Source organism: Petaurus breviceps, unplaced genomic scaffold, assembly GCF_028583685.1.
Source record: "Petaurus breviceps papuanus isolate PSGF00001 unplaced genomic scaffold, PetGlider_PUasm1.0 90823, whole genome shotgun sequence".
Lineage (NCBI taxonomy): Eukaryota > Metazoa > Chordata > Mammalia > Diprotodontia > Petauridae > Petaurus > Petaurus breviceps.
Genome location: NW_027187352.1, coordinates 2,774,867 through 2,800,532, shown reverse-complemented (window position 1 = coordinate 2,800,532; position 25,666 = coordinate 2,774,867). Strand labels below are relative to the sequence as shown.

General features: G+C 40.2%; 1 protein-coding gene across 2 annotated transcripts in view; it reads right to left on the bottom strand.

The window, feature by feature from the left end:
• The window catches only part of PAAF1 (proteasomal ATPase associated factor 1), a 67,211-nt gene that overhangs the window by 41,351 nt on the left and 194 nt on the right, over positions 1-25,666 (bottom strand). For both annotated transcript variants that reach the window (XR_011164995.1, XM_069070829.1), the window contains exons 1-6: positions 25,569-25,666; positions 22,466-22,506; positions 21,116-21,219; positions 17,224-17,313; positions 9,793-9,891; positions 8,524-8,674 (exon numbers count right to left, since the gene is read on the bottom strand). The exon at positions 25,569-25,666 ends at the window's right edge or, in 1 of these variants, runs on beyond it. Coding sequence is in view for 1 of the 2 variants with exons in the window: in XM_069070829.1 (XP_068926930.1) it covers positions 8,524-8,674; positions 9,793-9,891; positions 17,224-17,313; positions 21,116-21,219; positions 22,466-22,506; positions 25,569-25,615 (532 nt within the window). In the remaining variant the exon portion in view is untranslated. The remainder of the gene's footprint in view (positions 1-8,523; positions 8,675-9,792; positions 9,892-17,223; positions 17,314-21,115; positions 21,220-22,465; positions 22,507-25,568) is intronic.

The window sequence follows — 25,666 nt, the reverse complement described above, 5'->3', positions numbered from 1 at the left end:
CAATGTTATCAGTCTTAGAAAGGATCTGATTCTAAGCTACAACTCAAACTGAGTTACAACAGTTAATAATTTCCTTTTAAGGGGCAGCTAGGTGGCACAGTGTTTTTAATGGCATGTCAATTTTTTTATTTTTAAAAGGTGAAAAATTCACTACTATAATCCGGATCTCAGATATAACATGTACTGGGTAGTTCAGACAGGACTAGGGGAGGGGGGGAAAGGGCCTTGGTCAGTAACCACCTCCTTTTTAGTCTTAGCTTAGTTTTAGAAAAGTGTAGACTCACTAATTTTTAAAGCATTTTATCTCAAGAAATACAAGCAGGGGGGCCGCTAGGTGGTACACTGAATAGAGCACTAGCCCTGGAATCAGGAGCACCTGAGTTCAAATCTGACCTCAGACACTTAACACTTACTAGCCATGTGACCTTGGGCAATTTACTTAACCCCAATGCCCTGCCTTCCCCCCTCCAAAAGAAAAAGAAAGAAATACAAGCAGACAGATGGGTCCTTGAATTGGTTACTTGGTCAGATTCCCTGGACATAATCAAGAGAAGGGTCAACTCTCAGGAGACCCTAGGAATGCCAAATCTACAGAATAAAGGCTAAGGTTACCAGGAAATTAAACAAGTCATTGATTCACAAGCACCACCATTTTGACCATTACAGAGATAACAGAGAAGATAGAATTTTCCTCACATGCATCTGGACTAGGCATATGAACAACTATGTCAATTACATTATAATATGGATAAGCAAAAACTGAGACAGTACCAATGTTTAAGTGACATTTGGGGAAAGGGTCTTGGGAAGAGCAATTCCTGTGAGTGTCATGCGGCTGAAAGGAGAGAGGGATGTATCTTTTTAAATATGACACCTACATTCCTTTGGAAACCTGGAATTTGTTACTCAACTCTAGAAAGCCTCAATCAAGAAAGGGCCTGGAAGTAAGACACCAAGCAAATCACTTCCTTTACTGGTCATAGGTTTTCCCATATTCCCAGTTGAAACATACTGTGTACCTATAACCATCTTTATTAAAGCAGATTCTGTAAGAACTTCTACTAAAAAATTACCAGTGACTGTTCTTTTAAAAATTACTTTTTCATTACAAATGGAATGCAGATGGTTAAATATACAAAGAACAGAAAAGAGGACTGTATATGAAACTGTGAAGTTGTAACAAAAAGTCTGTTTTTAAGCATATATTAAATTTAACTTGGCAGTAACAAAACTGCCTTGCTTTTCTGCATCTCCTTAATGAATTTTTTCTACTCCCTTCCATGTATTTTTAATGTGCTATTGGTATTTTCTTTCTTTTTATCCTTTTTTTTCCATCTCTATTACTACTCATGAACTCTCTCCCTTCCCCCAAATAGAAAGTTCTCCTTTGTAACAAATAATTACAGCCAAGCAAAACAAACATATTGGCTACGTCTGAAAATGCAAGTCCCATTCTGTACTTCCAGTTCATCACCCTTTTGCCAAGAAAGAGGGGCAAGGATTGCTTCATCATCAACCATCTTAAGTCATGACTGATCACTGTATTGATCAGAGTTCTGAAGTCTTTCCTAATGACCTCTTAATTGCCAAATCTGAGGGTCTTTTCTCAGTAGATATTCTCTTGATCTCCCTGTAACATCCGACAGTGATCATCCTCTCCTTTCTGCTTTTTTTTTTTGGTTCTTCTTTCTCCTGGTTTTCTTCCTACTTGTCTGACTGCTTCTTCTCGGGCTCTTGGCTGGCTTATCCTCCATATCCTGTCCCGTAACTATAGGTATACACCAAGACTCTCTTATGGTCCCTCTTCTCTCTCTACAATCTGTCTTGTCAATCACATAATGAAACATGGATTTAATTTTCATCTCTCTTGCCTATTACTCCCAGAGCTATATATTCAGCTTTAGTCTCTCTCCTAAGCTCTAGTCCTACATAACTTATTAGGCAGTTAAAAATGGATGTCCCATAAATATCTAAAACTCAATACTTTTAAAAATAAGAATTAATTTTTCTCAGCAAATCTAAACCCTTCCAAGGCTTCCTATTTCTGCTCGGGCATCAACATCCTTCCTGCTACCCAGGTTCACTACTTTGGTGTTATCCTCAACTCCTCACTCTTCCTTTCCCAACAGATCTAATCAGTTGCTAAATCTTGCTGTTTCTATAACATATTTTGCATCCACCTCCCCCATTCACACAATCACCAACTTAGTTCAGGTCCTCCTCACCTCTCTGAGCTACTGCAATGATCTCCTAATTTTCATCTCTGCCTCAAGTCTCTCCCACTCCAATTCATCCTCACATAACCATATCAATATGCTACTTAACTCCAGGAACTCTCTATTGCCTCTAGGATAAAATACAAGTTATTTTGTTTTACTTCTAATGCCCTTCACAATCTGACTCCAACCTACTCTTTGCACCTCATTACACATTACTCCCCTTCTTGTCCTCTGTGGTCCTTGCTGATCCTCCAATATGACACTCCATCTCCCATCTCCATACCTTTAGAATGACTAATCCTCATGCTTAAAATGCCTCTTTCCCATCTCTGCCTTATGGAATCCTTTACTTAGAAATTTAGTTCAAGTACCATTTTCCACATAAAGCCTCTTTTCCTGAGCCCAACTGTTAAAAAACTCCCTTCCCAATTATCTTATATTTCTTTTGTGTGAATTTATATGTTTGTATGCATATATGCATGTATTACATGTTGGCTTCCTCATTAGAATATAAACTCCTAGAAGGCAGGAATTATTTTACTTTTGTCTTTGTATTCCCAGCACACAACACAGTGTCAGGTACAAAGCAGACATATAATAAATATCTACTGATTAAAATAGCATACATATACAATGTAACACTTCTGCTGGCTTGTTATATTCCTAATTTTTTAAAAAGAGTCACACTGTACAAGTCCCTACCATATAATAATCCCTCTGTATATGCCTAATAAAATGAACCCTTGCAAGGCCATGTAAGTGGGTGATGCTCCCATAAATATGCTGTGTTGCTAACCTGCAAGACTTGCCACTAGCTGTGGCCCCCTTTTCACCCCTTCAACTGTCATGACCAAAGACTTCAAGGCACAGATCTTTTGAGAGAATGAAGGTATGAGAATCACAGGGTTCCCTCAGGTAAAAATCCACAGATATCTAGCCTGAATTTGTAGTAGTACCATAGCTATGGGTGTTTCATATTTTGTATCAGCATTGGATGATATGGGTCTCCAAGAGAAGTGCCTCCTCACCTCACCCCTTGAGAACTTAAAACAAACGAATTGGAGGACTGGAAGGAGAGTCAGAGGCAGCCACTGTTTCATCCTAGACAGGATCAGTAGCCTGTGGGTATGTATCCTTGTGGGTATCATTGAATATAAATAAAATGAAAGATTTATAAATCCGTGCACTGTGCTTTCTATGCTGAAGTGAAAAATACTTTCTATTTTTTCATTACTATAAACCTACCCATTTTGTCAAAAGCTAAGCATAGTACCTGACCCCCTCAGTGTAATACAATAGCCCCCCTTGTCAAATGAAAATATATTCACACTACCTATTTCATGAAATGCTGTGAGGAGAAAATGCTTTATAAAAAAGTTTTAAAGTGCTATTTGTATTAAAATAGCATTGTAAAGAACTTTCATGGTGCCGTAGGCTACTATTAAACTTTTGGAAATGACTAATAAACAATTTATAACACTAATTTTTAGCTGTATCAATCTGTTTATCATCTAATGGTGTGCTTAAGAATCAGTTTACTTTCAAAGTATTTATTAGGTACCTGTGTACACTAAATCAGGTTTCTTCCATCTACAAATCCCATGATTCTATGGGCTGTAGGTTATGTTATCTGCTTACATACTATATCACTGATGTGTCAGAAGGATAAAATGAGACAATAAATGTACAAGTTGTAACTGCTATATGGATATAAATGAAAACAAATAGGTTTTGAGCACCTCCTATAGAAGACAACATAATGCAATGAAAACATTATTAAACAAGGAATCAGAAAATTTGGATTCTAATCCCAACTCTGGCCCTTATTAACCACATCATCTTTTTTGTTATTTGGACCAACTTCTATTTGACTGATGTGCAAGAAACCCTCTCTACCAAAAATCAGTCCTTTTTACAACACACAGCTTCAAAAGTTGCCTAAGGGCAAGGAGAGGCTAGATTGGGGTAGGGAACCTTTGGCCTCCAGGCCACATATGGCCTTTCAGGTCCTTGAGTGAAGCCTTTTGATTGAGTCCAAGTTTTACAGGACAAATCCTTTTATTAAGGGGATCTGTTCTGTGAAGTTTGGATTCAAAATCTGTACTTGAGGACCTAGAGGGATACATGTGACCTCGAAGCCACAGGTTCCCCATCCCTGGACAGCATATATCCCTGGTCAGATCTTCCAGACTCTAAGCCTAGACCACTATCCACTATGCTCAGCTGCTGTTCATCTTGTAGATCATTCAATATCTCTAAAACCTCAGTCTTGTTATCTGTAAAATATGGATAATAACAACTGTTTTCCCTTTTAACAGAGTCCTTGGGAATTTCAAATTAATTAGGTATAGGAAAAGGATGTAAAAAAAAAAACCAGTCAAGTTTTCTGCAAGTTAATTTTATATATTATATAGGTTTCATCATCATCATCATTAAATATGTAAGGTACCAAAGGTGATTCAAAGAAGATGCATCTTCCTTCAAACAAGGCACAAATGCATAAAAAATTAAACAACAATAAACACAAAAATGCAAGGTAATGTATTATTAAGTGAGTCCTATAGACAAAGAGAGCTTTGAATTCAGAGACTGGTCAAATGTAAAGTATCATCTGACAAAGAAAGTTAACATGTTAAGGTGGTGACAACAACTCTGAGGAAAGAAGCAAATGTATGGCAGTCCTCTCATACCCATAATGTGCTAACAGTCCCTGATAAAGGCTAATAGTCTCCTAAATTATTTCTTCAAACAAAGCCTTAGATTAAGCAAAAGGGACTTGTCTCTACTGCATATCAGTTGGTACAATGCTACAATGTACATATACCAAAAGGCAACAGAAAGACATGAGTGTAAGCACTAATAGAGAATAGTGCTGAACTTGGAATCAGGAAGACTTGAGGTTATAACCAATCTGAGTTTCAACTTCCTTGTCTTTAAATTGGGGATAATACCTGTAGTACTTAGCTCACAGGATGGTTGTGAGGTTAAAATGGAAGGGTATATGTGGAACACTTTGTAAACTCTCAAGGGCTACATTAATGTCAGCTATTAGAAGACATCAGCAATCAAAAAGGAGTGCAAAAGGGGATGGGCTGGTCACATAGTGAGAGTAAGGAATGACAGATGGAGCATTCTTCTGAGAGATGAATGAATGAATGAAAAAGCAGTTATAAAGTGCTTTCTATGTGAAAAGCACTAGGTTTAGTGTTCTGGGCATACAAACAGAAAAGAAAGAGAATCCTTTCTCTTTAGGAGCTCAATCCTAATGGGGAAAATAAAATAAATATGAAATTTCAGCTATGAGTTAGCTAGAAAGGCTCAGTGGTCCCTAGGTAACAGCTGTAAAACATCCTCTTTAAGGTCATTCCCACTGATAAAAACATATTAGTTTCTGACTCTGAGTCATCTGACAAGGCAGGTACGAAGGACCACAGTGGTGAGATCTTTCCTGGAGCTATGGTTGCTGAGAGGCTACAGCCCCTATGGACAAGTTGGAAAGATCACCTCTCTATGAGATTTGTTCCCTTGGAGGACAGTTATAGCACAGGCCGGAAGCAGGGCTAGTGGTCCAGTGAATATTAAAAGAACATATGGAAGATCTCTAGTGGGCTGGGTGACTCCTATATAGTGGATTTTTGCCAAGACACGAACAAGCATCAATCACATAAAAGTCATGAATGGGCTGTAATCTGTATGCACTCCTATGAGATCAGAGATCCACTAAAGTATATTGTGGGTAATTAAGATCTGTAGGCACACAGAATAAACATTTACTCCTTGGAAAATTAGTTATTCCCTAGGCAGTATGGTGCACTGAGATGAGTACAGGACAAGAAGCCAGGAAGCCTGAATCCTCATCCTAGTTCTGTCCTAAACCTCTGTGAGATGCTTAGCTAGTTATTCTTTCCTCTCTGGACTTTAGTTTTCTGATCTGTAAAAAGAAGTGGTTGAACTTGATTATTGATAAGGTCCTACCCATATCAAGCATTGGTATTCAAAATGTCAGGTTTAACTATACTTTTAGTCCTGAGAATGAACTAGTGCAAGGAAATACAGCCAAGCCCCTTTTTCTCTAGCATAGAAGTAAATTATTTCCTGAGGATATTCTCTGCTAATTACATCCTCCCAAGGAGTCTGGAGGACTTTTATGAGAAATGAACGTTGGGGTCAATTACATATATTTCAAACTCCCTGGCAAAATGACTCCCAATCTAATAGGTCAGCTCATAAGACGTAGAACTGGTAGAGATAGCTTAGTTCAACAGAAAAGGCAGCCCCCAGGTAACACCTTCCCTGAGAAGGATGTGCAGCAGCTGGGTTCTTTTCTACTGCCTCTTCTCTTAAGATTCCTTGGGATCTTGGGCAATCAACAAACAGGCCAAGAAACCTGAACACCTTCTGAGTTGACAAACTGGAAACATCTTCTAAAGCTTGTTTTACTCCCTGGTGAGGCAGGACTATGTGAACAGCAAGGATGAGGAAGAAATTTGAATGGTGTTAGTCAATGTATTCAGAATTTTCTAAATACTGCAAGACAATGCTTTTTTCTTGTAGAAAAGATTACAACTGTCTGTTCAGAAACCAGAGCAAGTTATCAAAAAAGATATTTCAGAGGTAATAAATGAATTAGAGAAAAGAAGGACTAACTTAGAAGCATTTGGCAAAGATTAGGCACTTGCCACAGGTACTAGAAAATACTAACATACAGCATAAAAAACTTAGCAGTAACTCAAAGACCATTAACAAACCTTAAGAGGCATCAGCTAAAATTCCTGTATTCATGGATGAAACACTGTCTTCAAGGAAAGGGAGTAAACTAACAATTATCTTCATTGTAATGTTAACAGAAGCTGAAAAGTATCTTTCTAAAGCATAGTTTTGATCATATCTCCTCTTCCCCCTAATCAATCAATTCCAGTTTCTCCCTATCACCTCTAGGATCAAGTATAAACCCTCTGCTCAACATTCAAAGCCCTTTACAACCTACCTCCCCCTCACCTTTCCAGTCTTCCCACACTTCATGCTCCCTCAATCTACTTTGTGGTCCAGTGACACTGGCCTCACCGTTATTCTTTTCACAAGACAATTCATTTCTCAATTCCAGACATTTTCACTGGTGTCCTCAATGCCAGGAATTCTGGCTTCCTTTAATCCCAGCCAAACGCCCAACTCCTACAGGAAATCTTTTTTGATCCACCTTAATTCTAGGGCCTTCTTTCCATTGAGTATCTCCATTTTATTCTATATATAGCTTGCTTGTACATAATTTTTGCCATTTGATTATAACTTGAGAGTAAGAACAGTCTTTTGCCTTTCTTGTATTCCCAAGGCCTAAGACAGTGCCTGACACACAGTAAATACTTAAATTAAAATTGAATGACTGACTACAAAGTATTTTGTTTTGTATAAAGCAAACAAAAAAGGTCAACCTACCCAAAGTTTGTTTTTCCTACATATAGTTTCATAAAATATATTTCTATAAATTTTCTGAAATGCATATTTCTTTGATAAACTAAGAATAGTGCTTTTTAAAAGCAAGTTTAGTCTTTCACATTTTTATCACTTAGATTCCTTTTGGTTTTGTCTCCTATACAGTACATTATTTGAGCACTGGTTACTGCCATTACATTTACATATTAAACTGACCAGTTGCTTAGAATGTCTTTTCTAGAGTGCTGTCCCAACTAAAATATTTTCTTTTGAGAAAATCCTTCTGTGTTTTAGTTATGTAATGGTTTCCCAAATTTATTACAGTATATTTTTTACATCAGTTTGAATTACTAACAACCTCTCTGCATGGATTTACATGTATTCAATAATATACATTTTAATATTATAATCTGAGGTATAGAAAATTAACCTGGAAAGCAGGTCAAGATGCTCAGTCTGCTCCCAGTACTACTTAAGAGGCCTCAGTGTTGCAGAAAGAGGATGTGCATAAATCCAGGTTGCCACATGTCTAAGAGAGATTTAATATTTGTATATACTGGGCAGTTCTCTGCAAAGACCCTATATAAATATATTTTATTACTAAAAACACAAATAAAAGGATCATAAATTACCCTCCCCCTCAATAAACAAAGAAACTTTGGCCCAGAAAGCAAAAAGAACCTATTTATGCTCACACAAGTAATGAATAGCAGAGCCATGATTTAAACGTAGGACTTCCTACTGCAAAGCACAGCCTGTTCCCACTCCATCAGAGATTATTTTTGTTTCAGGGCAAAAGAGAATAATTGTTCCTATATCTTTCTGTGTTTCTGGGGGCCCTAAGTGAAGCATCTGGAAGAACCACCCATCATACCTCCTTTGTGACCAATGAAGGTCACCACGCAGTTGGCATCCTCTGCTGACCAAATCTTCACCTGTGCATCCATTCCCCCACTCAGAACCACAAGGCCTGATGGGAAAAACCTGCAACAATTCACATCAAATACATGTCCTTCCAGTACTCTCTGGGAAAACAAAAGAAAATGACATGCTAGTTCTCTTGTCTATCCTTTAGGATTTTCTTACCCCCAGTATCTATATGGGAATAAAAATAACAGACCCATTGAAGAAGGGAAGGCATTACATTCTGGATATCTGAGGGATCTTTGGTTGTCTTTCTAAACCATGTGTATGGAAGGGGCAGATAGCTTGCTTTCTCGGTCTTTGATACTGGATGTCATCAATTTTAATTTTTTATCTTGATGTGCTTCCATTTGAGTCCTCTTTGCACAACCTGAGAGATTCACAAAGGTTCTGTGAGCATAGTGCAAGTTCTAGCATGTCCCACCAAGCAAGAAAGGACAGGCCCAGCAACAGTCTATGTGCCATCTCAGGACCTGCTTAGCTAAGTTTGAAGAGACTCTTCACCAGGTAAAGCATAGGGTAATGAATTTTTTAAGGTCAATTTGCTAACTAAGTCAAAGAATTACTTCAATCTGCTCTGAAGGAAGGAATATTCAGACTGATGGAATTAGGCACCCTTGAAGTACTAAAGCAGGAATCATAATATTAAAGCTACCTCCAAGACTGATTCTAAGGGTAAAGAGCTGTTGGGACTTGGGATTCCTTTTAACCAGATACTCTCAGGAAGGCAAGCTTGGCTTCAGAGCATGTGATATGGCCAGAGCAGTACAGTGGTCAAAAAAACCCAACAGATAAAAGGTAAAAGATAAAACCCAACAGCCATGAGGATGTTCATTTACTCATTTTCTAGTCCTGCTCCTGCATTCTCATAACCTGTTTCATGTCTGATGGACCATAAAATGCCCATTAAGAAGCTCTTCAGTCTAATAAATGAGAAAGAAGACTCCAATGAAATTCTTTGAGACAGAATATGTTATAATTGAAAGAAGGCTAGAGTGGGAGACAGAATATGTGAGGTTGTATTCTGGAGCTAACAATGAATGGATACAGAGCCCTGAGCAAATGCTTTAACTTCTCTGAGACTCCATTTCCTAATCTATAAAATGGGGATAATAACATTTGCATTACCTACTTCCCTGTCCTGCTGCCACTACTAACAGCAACAATAAATAGCTGGTTCTCAAACTACTCGAACCCCCAAATCCCTCCATTCACTTACTCTGAGCTCTCCATTAGATGCCTGCCAGATTTTCATGGTCCCATCAGTGCTGGTGGATACTCCAAGGCCTCCTCCACTAGAAATGTCTAGGCATGTTATCTGTTCAGGGTCAAAACACCTCAGGTTACAAACTTTAATGAGTTCCTTTGCACATTACACAGGACACTGTCTTCCTTGGTTTTTTAACATTTCCCAAAGCTGTATCAAGCCAATCACACACCTGTCCACTGTCATCTCCTCTCCCCACTTATTAACTAACCCCTTATACACAGACAGCTCCTAGGGGCTTGGGAGGATTGTGCCACCTCTTCAAACAGTTAGCAATCATTCATTATGTGCCACCTTCCTGAACAACTCAGTGCTAGAGAAACAAAGATGGCAAATGACCCAGTATCTGTTTTCAAAGAGATAGGATATTTAAATAAATTTAGCATAAACACATCCTATCCTTTGATAGACTGGGCTCCCCTCAGCAGTGCAAGGTTATAAGACAATTCCAAAGGACTCATGATGGAAAAGGCTATCCACGTCCAGAGAAAGAATTATGGAGTCTGAATGCATACTGAAGCAAACTACTTGCTCTCTTTCTTTTTTGTTTTGCTTCTTCTTCCTCATAGTTCATCCCATTGGTTATATTTCTTCTTTACAACTTGACTAATGTTTAATATGAAGATATATGTAGAACCTATGTCGGATTCCGTGCCACCATGAGGGGCAGGAGGGGGAGAAAATTTGGAACTCAAAAACTTGTGGAACTCAATGTTGTAAACTAATGGTAAATAAATAAAAAAAAAAGACACTCTATCACATCTGCACATGTACTCTCTGGTTCAGCTGAATCCCCCAGTCCCCAATGTCTAGGTCACTCCTTTCATCTCCTGCTTTTATCCTTAAAAAAAAAAAACCTTTCTACTGGTGTAGTAAAAAGAGTTCATGAATCAGCAAGCATTTATTAAGTGTATTCTATATACCAGACATCAGGATAGGCCTGACGGCTACAAATACAACGAATAATATGATCCCTACTGTGAAGACATTTGGATATATAATAAATAGATATAAAAGAATGACTACAAATAAATACAAAGTAGTTTAATACAAGTTAACCTGGGAGGAAAGACATTAGTCTTTCTCTTTCAGGAGAAATCAGGAAAGGCTTCATGGAGATACTGATGCCTGAACTGCATCTTGAAGGGAGAAGTGAATTCTATGAGACAAAGGTGAAGAGGGAAGACATTCCGGGCATGGGGCATGGCTAGTGCAAAGGCACTGAGATGAGTGATGGGGTTTCATGTGAAGAATAGAGAGAAGCCCAGTTTGGCTGGAATACGGAATATAGAAGAGGGAATTTTAGGGGTTTCTATGCTGCATCAGGGACAAGTGACCCCTTAAAGCCTGAAGGTTTAAAAAACAAAGAATCCTTTTACTAAAATAATATTCCTGTACCCTCAGGTGGAAGCAATTCTCAAGGCAGTTTAAAAACAGTTCAGAGGATTAAACCTCAAACACAGAGGTTAAAAAAGCCATCAGCCAAGAGGATCCCTAGGGTCTTAGGAGCTTTCTGCCAAAATCTCAAAAATTACTTTATACTCATCTTGCCCAAGGGCCTCCAGCTGGGTCCTAAATCAATCCAGCCACATGCAAGATTAAAACAAATGCCCCAGGTCTGTATCATAACTTTCTTGCTTGTAACACAATGTAACTCATGTTGTGGGAAGGTTGAGAGTTAATTCACACTTCTCCGGTTTCTGGTCCACAACACTCTTCCCCCAACCCCTGGTCACCAATAACAAAGGCAGGAGTCCTGCCAGGTTCACAAAAGTTAACTTAATAGCACAACAGTCCACCTTCGAATAACAAATCTAAGAGGGAACCATCAAAACAGCAAAAAGGACCCTACCCCATGTTGCTGGCCCTACTTCTGCTCTGCCCTACTGGCTAGAACCTACCCCAACCTGTTTATCCCCTAATAGTAGCAAGGATTGTTACAAGGAAGTAAGTTATTGTGTGGAATTAGGGCAGATGGAGGTTAATTTTACCCCTAGATGGATTGATCTAGAACCCAGCTGGGGACCATTAGGCAAGGGGATTATAGAAGTAGTTTTTGAGATATTGGCAGGAAGCTCCCAAGACCTCAGGGTTCCCTTGCTGACTGATTTTTTTTTCAGCCTTCTTGTCTACAGTGTTTGTGTGTTTTTATCTTCTAGAATGCTTGAGAATTGCTCAATACAATTTTAATTAAAAGACCTCCCACTAAATGGTCCATTGTACCAGATGCAGGATAGTATAGACAATTGGCTTGTTAACAAAAATTGGATGTCAACAGCCCAAGCCCTCTTAGTCAGTCTTGAGGATACATTTCAATCTTTTAAAGAAACACTCACCAAACTTCTATCAAAGGGAGTAATATTTAATGAGGCTAAAAAGATAGGATGATGGGGGCACCTAGGTGGTGCAGTGAATAGAGCACCCGCCCTGGAGTCAGGAGGACCTGAGTTCAAATGTGACCTCAGACTCTTAACACTTATTAGCCGTGTGACCTTGGGCAAGTCACTTAACCCCAATTGCCCTGCCTTCCCCCCCCAGAAAGAAAAAAAAAAAAAAGGATAGGATGATGTTAGGTTCTGAATGGCTTTAAAAAGTTAGAGAAAGTTTATATTTTTTCCTAAAGGCAATAAGGAGTCATCTGGTCAAATCTGTTTTTAAGGAAAATCACTCTGGCAGAGGAAGGACTAGAGTGGGGGAAAACTTGAGAAAAAGAAACCTTCAAGGCAAGAGGTGATGAAGACCTGAATTAAAGGTGATAGCTGTGTAAGGAGAAAGGAAGGATCAGATTCTAGAGGCTATGGAGGTATAAAAGGCAGTATTTGGCAAATGATTAATGTTCGGGGTGAAGGAGGATGAACTGAGGTAATTTGAGATTAACAGCCTGAGACAATGGAATGACAGTGGTGCCTTGAATAGAAATGATGAAGTCTAAAGAAAGGAGAGTTTGATGAAAAAGATATGTTCATTTTTGGACTTGCTGAGTTTGAGATGTATCTCAGCTATCCCATTTGAAAAGTCTAATGGACAATTGGTGATGTGAGACTGAAGTTCAAGGGTGAGACTAGGACTAAATATATAGAACTGTGATTCATCTGCACAAAGAAGGCTAAGCCTGTGGGAAATGATTAGATTACAGAGAGAGAGAAAATAGAGAGAGTGAGCATAGGACAGAACACAAAGACATAATGAGCCAGCAAAGGAAACAGAGAAAGCAGAGTCAGACTGATAGGAGAATCAGCAGAGTAGTGCCACAAAAACACAGAAATGAGAACATCCAAGAGGAACAATGGTCATCAGTGTCAAATGCAACAAATTAGTCAAGAAGGATGAGGATTGAGAAAAGTCTTTTAGATTTGGCATTAAGAGATTACCAAAACCTTTGGAGAGAGCACTTTCAGTTGAGTGAATCAGCCAGATGTGAGAATGAAAAGAGCTGATGAGGGGGTAGCTAGGTGTCGAAGTGAATAGAGCACCGGCCCTGGAGTCAGGAGGACCTGAGTTCAAATCCTACCTCATCCATTTAACACTTACTAGCTGTGTGACCTTGGGCAAGTCACTTAACCCCAATTGCCCTGCCCTCCCCCCTCCAAAAAGCAAAAAATTAAAAAAAAATTAGAAAAAATTAAAAGAGCTGAGGAGGCCCAAATTGAAAGGAAGCATGTAAAGATAACCAGTATAGACTTGAAAGAAACCAGAGGTCATCTATCACTTCAGGCCCTTACTGGCCATGTCACAAGTGTGAGTCACTTAATCTCTTTGAGCTTCAATTTTATCATCTGTAAATCAGGGATAATGATATGAGTGCCTAAGGTGGAGGGGATGGAGGGCAGAATTATAGTTGAGAAGACAACTTCAGATCAGGCCACAGATGTACAACAAAATGTGGATGTTTAGTTTGCACTTAGTAGATTGGCTACTGATAAGGGAATCATTTCAGAATCAGATGTGTAGAGTCAGATTAGTGCCTAATTAATGCAAAGGAAAAAATCCAAAGGGTAGCAATAAGACAAAATTGTTTGCAATTACAACTCTATCTAACCTGATTGTTTGAAACACACTGTTGAGTCTGAAAAACGGGAAATGGATAAAAGCAAACACTGGCTCTGATTATCATCATTTCTTAGAGTTGTTTAATTAATGTAAAACAACTACTTCAATAAAGAGATGAAAAGGGCTCAGAAACTCCCACAAGAAGAAAACAACTTGATTTCCTTGCCAAGTGAAGAAAGAGACACAAGAACCAAGAACTACAGTTATTTGAGATACAAGTTCCAGACTGAACCAAGATGTTAGTGTAAGAGCATTACAACCTCCCATTGGAAACACAAACACAACTGATACCAAAAATCTGGATATCAAAAGAAGTTTATTGAGGAGAAATCCAGAGGAATTGAATACTTCTGGCCAGAAGTGGACTCCACCCTTCTTTTGGAAAGAAGAGTGAGGGATAAAAAAGTGAAGCAAGTTTTATGCATTAGTTCTGTGCAGATACTTCCCAAAGAGGATGGATTGGTTCCTTCTCTTCTGGGTACACCTCTTCCATTATTATTGCTAACGAGGTTCTAATTCTATGCTGGGGTGTGTCAGATACATGAGGTTCATGAAGCTAGGACAGTAATAACCCTGGAATACTGACCCCTCACCAGTTTAACCTAGATCTGTCTGCATCTGGGCTGTCTGCTTTCTAATTTGTTGGACCCACCTGCTGTTTGCTAGCTTCTTTTTATTTTACTTTAGTGATGTCTAACAATTCTATGGGAACCTGACTCTCCCAAGGCCACTGTCTGGTCCGCTAACCTTATTTTTATCTACTTCAGCAGTTCTTTTGGCAGTCCTGTGGAAACTTAACCCTTTACTACCTTTCACACTTCCCACCTAAATGCAAGTTCCCCACCCCTGCCCAAGTTCCTACACAATCCAAAAATGCTAAGGAGTAACCAAATCAACAAGTACCAGGAACATTGAGAATGGAACCAGAAACCATACAAGATATCCCAGGAGACATGCACAAATGGATAAATGACACATTCAAAGAAATTAAGAAAAGAAGCCTTGGGGCAGCTAGGTGGCACAGTGGAGAAAGCATCAGCCCTGGAGTCAGAAGGACCTGAGTTCAAATCCTGCCTCAGATACTTAACACTTACTAGTCATGTGACCTTGGGCAAGAGTAAGGATTATGGGATTTAAAGATCTTCCTTGCCCCATTGGATTTGCTGACGTAGCAGGAAGGGGAGGAGCAAGAAGAAGCGGAAGCCAAACTAGAGTTCCTGCAGTGGCTAGCAGGACGGCGGCAGCAGCAGCAGAGGCAGCGGCGTCAGCAGCGCGAAGCCCTTTTTGAGTCAGCCAGAATTTCTGCTAAGGACTCCTGCTGAGGACTGCCAGGGGCCAGAGCTGTTGGGAGCACGCTTCCTGGACGCTGGGTGGTTGCTGTGAGTGGGGAGAGGAGGACCTTTGCCTGAGGTAGCCTGTTCTGCTTCAAAGGCTTGAGAGTGTGGGTGCTTTCTACTTTATCTACCTGTGCCAATTTCATAACTACTCTAATGGCTTTCACTTTCTGGTTTTGGGACTCAGTCTTTTGGTATTTTAATAAATTTTCTAGCTTATTCCCCCATATGGCAAGCCTGATGTATTTTGTGATGGATAATTATATCAGCATATCTGTAATTTCCATAGGCATTGTGAATATGGCATTGCTGATACAGCAAGTCACTTAATCCCAAATGCCCTGCCTTCCCCCCTCCAAAATGAAAAAAAAAAAAAGAATCTGAGTCAGAAGAAAAGAAGCCTTCTGGTTAAGATGCCAATATGAAAGGTCCTAGGGGGGCCTAGCTCTCTTACATAAAGAGAACGGCACCAGATCAGAAAATTAAGAAATACAAAGAGAAACAAATTCCTTCAACCAGCTTCAGACTACACAAAAAGACAGGAGGAAGCACTGGTAAGGTGGTATCACAATGGAAACCAGCATATGTGTACATAAACAGGCTAGAAGCCTATCAGCACCTGAACCCTGGCTTGTGGAAGCCCAAAGGATCTGATGGAATCCATAGGTGCATTGGAAACCCAGATTTTTGAGTATGGACTTGAAGCCGAGAGAGTTCAGACTATGAAAGGACAGAGCTCTGATCCCATAATATATCTGGTTAGCATGAAGACTGCAGTGTTCTGACCTGGAATGATACACATTAGCTTGAAACCCACAATGGCTCTGAGCACACACACACCAGTGAGGGCAGAAGGTAGCAAGAGGAGTCCAGGAAAAGAGAGTTAGGACTAAACAAGGACTACCCTCTCCAAGAGTGAAGGAAAGAGACAGCTCAGTCTTAGAACAAAGACCCAAAACAGGAACTGAGGCTGGAAATATGAGTAAAATAGAATGATACTGAACACTCTCAAGAAATACTATCCAGCCTGGCTTCGGGTCAGCAGGGGATAGTACTACACCACTGTGAACAGCAGCCAGAAACATGGTGGACCCAAGTGGTATGATTGCTGCTGGCACGTGTGGAACCTTTTTCATCACCTAATGTACTTTGACCACAAGAGATGAAAGAGGGACCCTAAATTCAAGAATAGGCTCCATGAGTGAAGAAAGAAACAGAAGTTCACTAAAGAGAGAGCAGAATATTCCAAGTTACCTGACCTCAAAGATGCAGAAGTTTTTCAGAAGTTCTTCCTTGAAGAGATACAGTTTGGTGAGGCATTACTAGCCCAAGGTGAAGATGAAAAGGATGTTGTCCACTTGACAAATGCCATTGTTGTCTCTGGGCAGTCACAGCAATTGTTCCAAGTTTTATGGTCAATGCTTTCACCCACCCGTGTTCCAGATGACCTTAATTAAGCAACTCCTTCCCTGCATCATGGTGGCATGGCAGGATATAAGCCTTGGTCAGGGTTTATAACTGGGCTGCTCAAAGTAGGCAATGATGATATTTGTGAAATCAGATCCAGACAATCCTCAGTCATATCAGCCAAAACTACTTCTCATTACTATTATCTGGCCTGGGGCAGCTTGGGACCTTAGTATCATGTGGCATTTAACACAGAAAATAGCAGAGCAAGTCACCTAGGATCACAGAATTTAGAGCTACAAGAAAGAAAGTCATTTAGTCCAAACCCCTCATTTTAGAAACAAGCCACTGAGAAGTGAGATGAGCCCCAGGGAGACAGCTTATACGTAGCAAAATCAGAACGGAAGTCCAGGTCTCCTGACTCCTAAGTCAGAACTCCTTCTCCTCCAGCATGTTCTATTTCCATCAACAGCTTCATTTTATAAGACAAAGGAATCAGTTTTCAGTAATTAGAAATACATTTATACCACCTTACTAGTAAATATGAAAATTTCTAGTACCTACATATTCTTCTCTTCAGTCAAATACTTACACTCTTTGTATGAATTCTGGAAAAGCTGGTATATGGTGCCAAGAATTTGGAAGATGCATTCTCCTTTGGACATGAAATGTGAATGCTTTTCTAAAGGGGAAGGGAAAACAGAGTTCTGTCAGTAGATTAACAAAATATTTAGATGGTTATTCATAGGAAAATTTGCCTCTTTAGGGTCTCCACATTCCATTCCTTCCTCCTTGCCCCATAAATACAAGCATACACATGCCCCCCCCCCCACTCACACTTGGCAATCTCTCATCATAGTTTATCACATTTTTCACCACAGCATAGGGCTGCTAGATCAGTTTGGCATGATAAAGATGCAATTATCCTCCCCAAACACTGTTATAGCTGATCTAGTGGCAAACAATGAGTGTTAACAAGCACAATCTCATTAATCCTCAGGGGTAAGTTTAATACTTCCCAATTTACAGATGTTAAAAAAAATGGAAGAATCACCTTTAAAAAGAAACACTTATCGGGTGTTTAGGTGGCGAAGCGAATAGAGCAGCGGCCCTGGAGTAAGGAGGACCTGAATTCAAATCCAGCCTCAGACACTTAACACAAAAACTAGCTGTGTGACCTTGGGCAAGTCACTTAACCCCAACTACTCTCCACAAAAAGAAACACACTTATAAAATGTTTATCATGTACATGGCATTGGAGATTGAAAGATTATATCAAATATAGACATTACACTCAAGTAGCTTACAAATAGCTGGTAGACATAAGGAGAGAACGGGGGATGGGGGAGGGGCGACCTTCAACCGACACATACATAAACAGCTACGATCCTGCCAGGATGTGGCCTGAGTCAGAGGACATATGGTCAAATCCTGGCTCTGCTACTTAGGACTTCAGTATTACTATGAGCAAGTCCCTCTTTATATTTTTGTGTTTTCATCTGCAAAATAAGCAGGTTGGCTGAGAGGGTATCTCTGAGGTGCAAACTAGATCTAAATCCCACAAATGCAAAGGAGAGATCCAAACAAAATGTGTGAGAAATCCGAGGATTAATATTCAGCTGAAAGGAAGATTTCCCAGAGAAGATGGCACCTGAGTTGGGTCTTGGAAGAAGGAGGGAGCCTCAGTACTTATAGATTGGCAGGGAAGTAGGAAAGCTGGTGGCAGAGTTTCTTTCAAGCCTGGAGACTAGTCTGAGCAAAAGCAACAATCATCCCAGAAGACTTCCTTATCTGATCCCCTGCTCCAAGCATTTCCTAATGTTTTCCTCAGATGTATAAATTCTCACCTGATCCCCTCCCTGGGCTCATCCTCCCCTTCAACTGTCTTCCTACTCTGAGCTTCTTTTCACCTCTGGCCCTGGCCTTCTCGCCTCAGGTTCATCTTAAATGCCTCTACCTGCTCAAAGGCTTTATAAAATTTAAAGCCTCACATAGATCTCAAATCATTATCTTTGAACCCCCCCTCATTTCCCTTCATTAAAAAAGGCCTAAGCAAGATAACTGATACTATAAAACCCAGGGGCAGGGCTCTAAAAGTAACCATGAATGAGATTAAATTAATAATTTTGGTGAAAACCAAAAATAGAAATTGTAACACTACTAGCCTACTTCATTAAGTTACTGCAAGTATATCCTGACAGCTAAAACACATCACATATTTCACCAACTAAAGGAAATTTTGCAGTACATTATATTATAAAATTTCCAATGAAGATTTTCCAAAACTGTCACAAGTTTGGTCTATACCCAATAACTCCACTAGATGAAAGTCCTAGCATCTCCATCTTTTCATCATTGTAAAGCAAAATGATTTTATTAAAAGTCACAGGATTTAACAGTGGAAGGGTCCTCAGAGCTCATCTAGAAGTGATGAAGGCCTGAACTATAATAGTGTGTGTGTGTGTGCGTGTGTGTGTGCACGAGCACATGCATGATTCAAAAGATTTATTTCATTTTCTTTACATAATGGAATGTTGTGGAGGTAAAATTGGCAAGAATTGTCATCCGACTGGGTATGGGAGAATGGGAAATGGGAAGGAAGATGAGATGAAGATAACTCAAGATTATAAATCTAGAAGCCTGGAAGGATGGAGGGAAGGGAAGTCTGGAGGGGAGATAGGTTTAGGATGGGAAGCTAACAAATTCTGTTTTTGGACAAATTGAATTTAAGATGCCTACAACGTACCTACTTGAAGCTGCCTAACAGAAATCTGGTAAAATGTGGTACTGGATCTCAGGAGAGATGAGTGCTATAAGGTAAATCTGGGAAGCATCTTTGAAGACAGAGTCAAAAGTGAAGAATGACTGCAAGATACAGTGGATAGTTAGTCTGTGAGTCAGGAAGACCTGGGTTCAAGTTCTGCCCCTGTCACATTCTAGCTGTATGATTCTCAGAAAGTCATTTTTGAGAGAGAGAGGGGGGGGGGGGGAGGGAGGGAGAGAGGGAGGGAGAGAGGGAGGGAGAGGGGGACAAAGAGAGAGAGAGAGAGAGAGAGAGAGAGAGAAGATGGGCCAGGACAGAGTATTGTGAACATTCGTGGTTACAGGGTAGAACATGGTGAATGATCCAGCAAGGGAGACTACCTACATGGAAATGCTTAGATTGAGATATAAGAAAAGGACAAGAAGAAAACAGTGTCACAAAGGCTGGAGAAGGAGAGAGTAATTAAAGAGGAGAGGGTGGTCCATATGGAAAACTGTAGAGACTAAGAAAGATGAGAACTGAAAAAGAACTTAGCAATTAAGAAAAGAATTTAGCAATGAGGAGGTCCTTGGTAATCAATCAACAAACATTAAGAACCTCCTGTGTGCCAGGTACTGTGAACTCTACTAGAGATACAAGTGCAAAAACAAAACAGTCTTTGCTCTCAAAAAACTTCTATTCTGTCAGGGTAAACAATATCTATAGTTTCACTTAAGTTCAGTAAGATTAGAAGCCAGAATGCAAGAGATTTAGAAGGGAAGAAGTGAGGAATAAGAGCAAATAAGGAGGAAAGGCAGTGTACATGGATTCTTCTATGAATCTGGTTATAAGAAAAGAGAACTATGGGACAATATAATTAATCTATTCTTACATGTTAGTCAGGCATGGCAGATCCAGGAGGTGGGAAGGTCCTGTCACACTTGTCCATTCATCTTCCTCTTCTCTCTACCACCATTATCTTCATTGGCATGCAGGACTATCTGCTATATTGGAAACCCATCTATCCTTCCAAGTGATTTCGAGTGAAATATGAATATAGGACTTGGATGCAGCAAAGGCTAGGCCCCTCTGCCAAAATGCAAAGACAGTGGAACCAACAGCTTGCCCTTGATATGGATTCATGCCAAGCAGACAAAAGTGTACTATAGCCTAAGGGGGCTTTGTCCTTCTTTTGTCTAATCTGTTTTTATTCGTGTTCAGATAATCAGAGTACCAAAAAGATCAGAATATCAGTACTGAAAAAGACTTTAGAATCATCTAATTTTATAGAAACTGAGAGTTAGATTAGATGAAAGGACTTATCCAAGGTCACACAGATGGCAGTAGAACAGAAATTGAACCCTAGTTTCCGGTCTCTAAATTCACTCAAGACCAACCAAACCACAGAATGCATGATTTCATCTGAAGGCTTCTCCAGTACCCAGTCTAGTCACCCACCAGCTGCAAACACTAGTAATGAAAGAAAAGCTACATGTCTCATTCTCCACTTCACACTCATTACTGATTCTAAATAAAATCTGATTATTCTAACAAAATCTAAAGGGATATGTAATCACAGAAGGAAAAAAAAAAGCAATCAAATTATTCAAATAAATGAAGCATAACTTGAGAAACTACCTGGTTATGGTACAGACAAAACAAATGCAATAACCTGAAAGAGTGTACATATAAGGAACTACAATCAAAGATATCACAAGTACTAGAAGGAGCAAAAGCCTACCTTAGTAATTTCATTCACAACAAATCCTTCCGAAGCTGTGATCTCTGGGATTCCACTGGAATCAACTCCTTGGCAAATCAATCTGCCATATAAAGTCGGTTTCCCTACAACACAAAATAAATAAAAGGTTTCTCAAAATATTAGGATTGAGCATGTCTGACTCTGAAAGTTCAATCTTGACATCTGGAAAGGCAGGGAAGGATTTGTTCTGAAAGACAGGATACAGGGTTCAAAGGCAAAGGACTAGGAGATCAAAGAGTCTAAATGGCATGGAAATATGAAGATAGGTGTAAAAGACAGTTCATTCAATAACATTTGTTGAAAGGCAGCATGATTCAGTGGAAATAACCCTAGGTATGTAATGGGAAGATATAGGTTTAACCACCAGCTCAAACATTTATATGTGACTTTGGAGAAATAATTTTTCAAGCCCTAGAAACTCTAGAAGAATGGTGATACTATTAATAGAAATAGGAAGCCAGGAAAGATAGCAATATGATGAGCTAAATTTTAGATATGTTGAGCTCAAGACAATGGCCTCAAGACATTCAAATGGAACTATCCAAAAGGCAGCTGGCAATCTGACACTGGAGCTGCAGAGAATGAGAACTAGAAATACAGATTTGGAGATCACTCTAAAAAGGTTTTAGTTGAAGTCATAGGACTATCTAAAACATATGAGCTTTTTTGTTAATAGAAAAGAAAGGGACAAAGGATAAAGAAGTAAAGCGCACTTTATCAGACATCACTGTGATAAGTTTGTTTCTGCTTAACTGTTTCATTTGGGGGGCGGCTAGGTGGCACAGTGAACAAAGCACTGGCCCTGGAGTCAGGAGGACCTGAGTTCAAATCTGACCACAGACACTTAACACTTAACTGTGTGACCTTGGACAAGTCATTTAACCCCAACTGTCCTCCTTTCCCCCCTACAAAAAAAACAAACAAAAACTATTGCACTTTGTTACAAAGAAAGATTCTACTCTGGTGGTTAGAGAAGTTACTAGGATATAAGTGAGGTTAAAAAAAAGCATCAACAAAACATTTTTTAAAAAGAAAAATAAAGCTTATGGGCTCATAAAAAAGCACAAGTAACAACATCTCTTTGAATCAGTCAGTGGCCTTGAAAAGGAGCCAGTGTTGGGATATGGCAGGATGTCCAGTAGGGGAAATTGGATACCATCATACCCGGGCAACTAAGGGCAGTTGGGGAGCCTCTGAGAAATTCAACAACAATAACAAGGGGGAGGAATTTGTTAGGGGTTCTGGGGAGAGCTAAGTGGTTGCATTTGAGAATTAGATTATCTTGCTATTTGAGGGAAGGGTGATGCTGAGAAGATTCATAATCATTACCTGGGGGGTGACAGCTCAGCCAGGCTTCTCCTTCATTCCTCCTGTGAAGAGACATAGTAGCCTAATTAGCTTAGTATTAAGGGGGTGCAGTATCAGGGGAAGAGGTAGAAGAATCATAGAATCTCAAAGAAAGCATTCCCTGATTTCCTCCCATGAAGAACTGATTATATCATATCCTCAGATATATCAAGAGCAAATTACTTGTCATATATTATCATACTCTAATTTATATTAGTTATGGGAGTAAATCTTATTTCCAGTTAATAGATAGTAAGCTTCCTGGCAATAAAGATAATGCCTCATTTCATCTTTGTATATAGCCCACACAGCCTAGCAGGGAGTCTAATCAAACTGGATCCTCTCTATGGCATTACAGAGAATGAGTCACCTAACCTCTTCTTGATAATGAGTTTACTTTCTCAGAAGGCAACTGTTTTATTACCTGGACAACTCTTCTGGGGGGAAAAAACCCTACTCACACACAGCTGAAAAATATCTACTGGACTTCAAAACTAAACAAAACAAATCTAGTTCTTGTTTAAGGACTTTAAAGACTCTCCAAACACCTAAAGAGAACTATCCTTAACTAATTCTTATCTAAGCTAAACAGAGAGGTTCAAAAGGTTGTACTGACTCCTCACTCTCCCTTACCCACATAATCCAATCAGTTTGTCAAGTTCTGCAGATTCTACTTCCACACCATCTTTCCTCTATCTCCCTCTCTCCACTCATACACTCACCAACCTTAGTTGGCCCTCATCATCTCACTTGAACTACTGCAATTGCCTCCTAAGTGTTCTCTCAGCCTCGAGTCTCTTCCCACTCTAATCCAGCCTCCACAAGGTGATTTTCCTAAAGGATTGCTCTGCACAAGCCACCACCCCAACTGATAAATTCCTTATTTCCAGTCCTTCCACATTCAACAGTCCAGTCAAACTGATTTTCTTTCTGTTTCTCACACAGGGCCCTTCATATCCATTATCTTTGCCTTGGAACTGGCATGGAATTCACTCATCTCCAACTCTTCCATAAATCAATCAACATCTATGTAATGCCCACTTGTGCCAGAGACTGTGCTAAGTGCTAGGGATACAAAAAAAAGGCACTACCTCTGATAAGGCCTTTCCTGGTCCCTGCAGCTGCTAGGCACTCTTCTCAAAGGTTACTTTCTATATGTTTGTTTATACCTATGCATGTGAAGAGAGGTAGCTGTTGTGTGGTGAAGGGGTGTTAAACAGAAACAGCCATTTAACCATTATAAGAATCCCTGCAGGCTACATAACAACTTAGAAACCCAGACATATTATCTCTATTTTATTGCATTTTTATTTATTTTGTCAACTATTTCCCAATTATATTTTAACTGGTTCCAACCACAGTAGAGAATGTTGTACATATTTGACACCTCTGGTGTAGTGGCTAGAGAGCCAGGCCTGGATTCAAGGCTCACCTCTGGCACATGCTGCCTTTGTGACCCAGGGTGAGTCACTTAACCTCTCAGTGCTCTGGACAGTTCTCTAAAACTGTAAATGACAGTGAAAGTGCTGACCTGCACTGGAGTGTCCTCACCAGGAGCTCCTCATGCCAACAATTTCGGAGTTCTAGTTCTAGATTTCAGAGTTCTCCATCCCTATGTATATACACACATGCGGGCCATCTCTGTCTCAGGGTTGTCTTTGTACGTAGCATGTAACTGACACTTAATAAATGTTGGCTGATTGCCAGGTTCTTTCAACCAATCCTTGAATGGCATGGTCTGCAAGTCTCTGGTTATCCAAATCACCCTCCTCTGGGTACACTACACAGCTTACCAAAGTTGCTCCTAAAATGTGTTACCCAGAACTAAACACAATAGTTGGACATGATGACCTGGGTATAGGACAGCAAGATTCTCACTTTCCGCCATCACACTAGACACTGTGCTTCTTATTTAGAAGGTCTAAGATTGTCTTAGCATTTTTGGCTGCCACTGTTAAAGCATACTGAACTTACAAACTAGAATTCCTAAGTCTTTTTCAAATGAACTGTTGTCTCTACTGAACAGAATTTTAAGTTCCCTTAGGGCAAGAGTTGCTTCAGTTTTGTCTTTGTATCCTCTGCATCTAACATAGAGTAAATATGTTGAATCAATCAAAATTTTATTGTGCCTTGTGAATTAATTCACAAAATGGTTTACAAAAGCACTTTCTTCACAATTCTGTAAGAAAGAGTACAAGGATTTTTTGTGGGGGAGGGGGAAAGTCAAGGCAATTGGGGTTAAGTGACTTGCCCAAGGTCACACAGCTAGTAAATGTGTCAAGTGTCTTGAGGTCGGAATTTGAACTCGGGTCCTCCTGACTGCAGGGCCGGTGGTCTTGATGGAGATGTAAATTTGAGACTGGGGAGATAAAAGCGCTCAGGGTCTTACAACGAATAAAGTGCAGGGAACTGTTATACACAGTCGCACTTGATTGATGGTATCTGCTTTTTCCTTTTTGTAATCTTTGTTACAAGGGATGGCTCAGTGGGGAAAAAGGGGGGGTGGTACATATTTGAAAATTAAGGGAAAGGAAGACATTAATAAAAATTAACATTTAAATCTTCCTCCGCCCTTAATAATAACAATAATGACCAGCAGCAGGGCCGTAATTCAAATCTTGGTTCTGACTCCAAAGCCACTGAACCACCACTACCTCTCAACCTGACCCTGTCAAATTACCTGGCTGAAATTCAAGAATACTGTGTCTACAACTTTTCCCTAATCTCTCTGTCAGGAAGCGACGTGAGCTCAGCCTAGCATAACATGGTCTCAGTAAACCCCAGCAGGCTCCTGGGGAGCGCCTCTGCCCTAACTACACAGGCCCGGCCCGATGTCGTGAGGTCAGGCTTGAGTGAGGGCAGTCTCCCCAGGACTGGACCAGGCCCAGCCCACGGCCCGCGTGGCCGAAACGAGAAAGCCGGTGGGATAGGAGAACTGCAAGCGTGATAGGCTTTCACGCCCACAGCCTCACCCACCACCTCCGGTCCAGGTCCAGGCCGACCCCTACTCCCTCAGTCTTCAGGACAAATCAGGATAGGGCCTGTCCCTCGGCAAAGGCGGAGCCTGCCCCGGAGGAGAAATCACCTGAGAGCTTTGGCCCAGTCGCTCTGAATCCTCATAGGCGCCGCCATCTTGTCCCCGCCCCTTTCCCTTTCCTTCCCTTCTTCGCCGGAAGTGGAGCC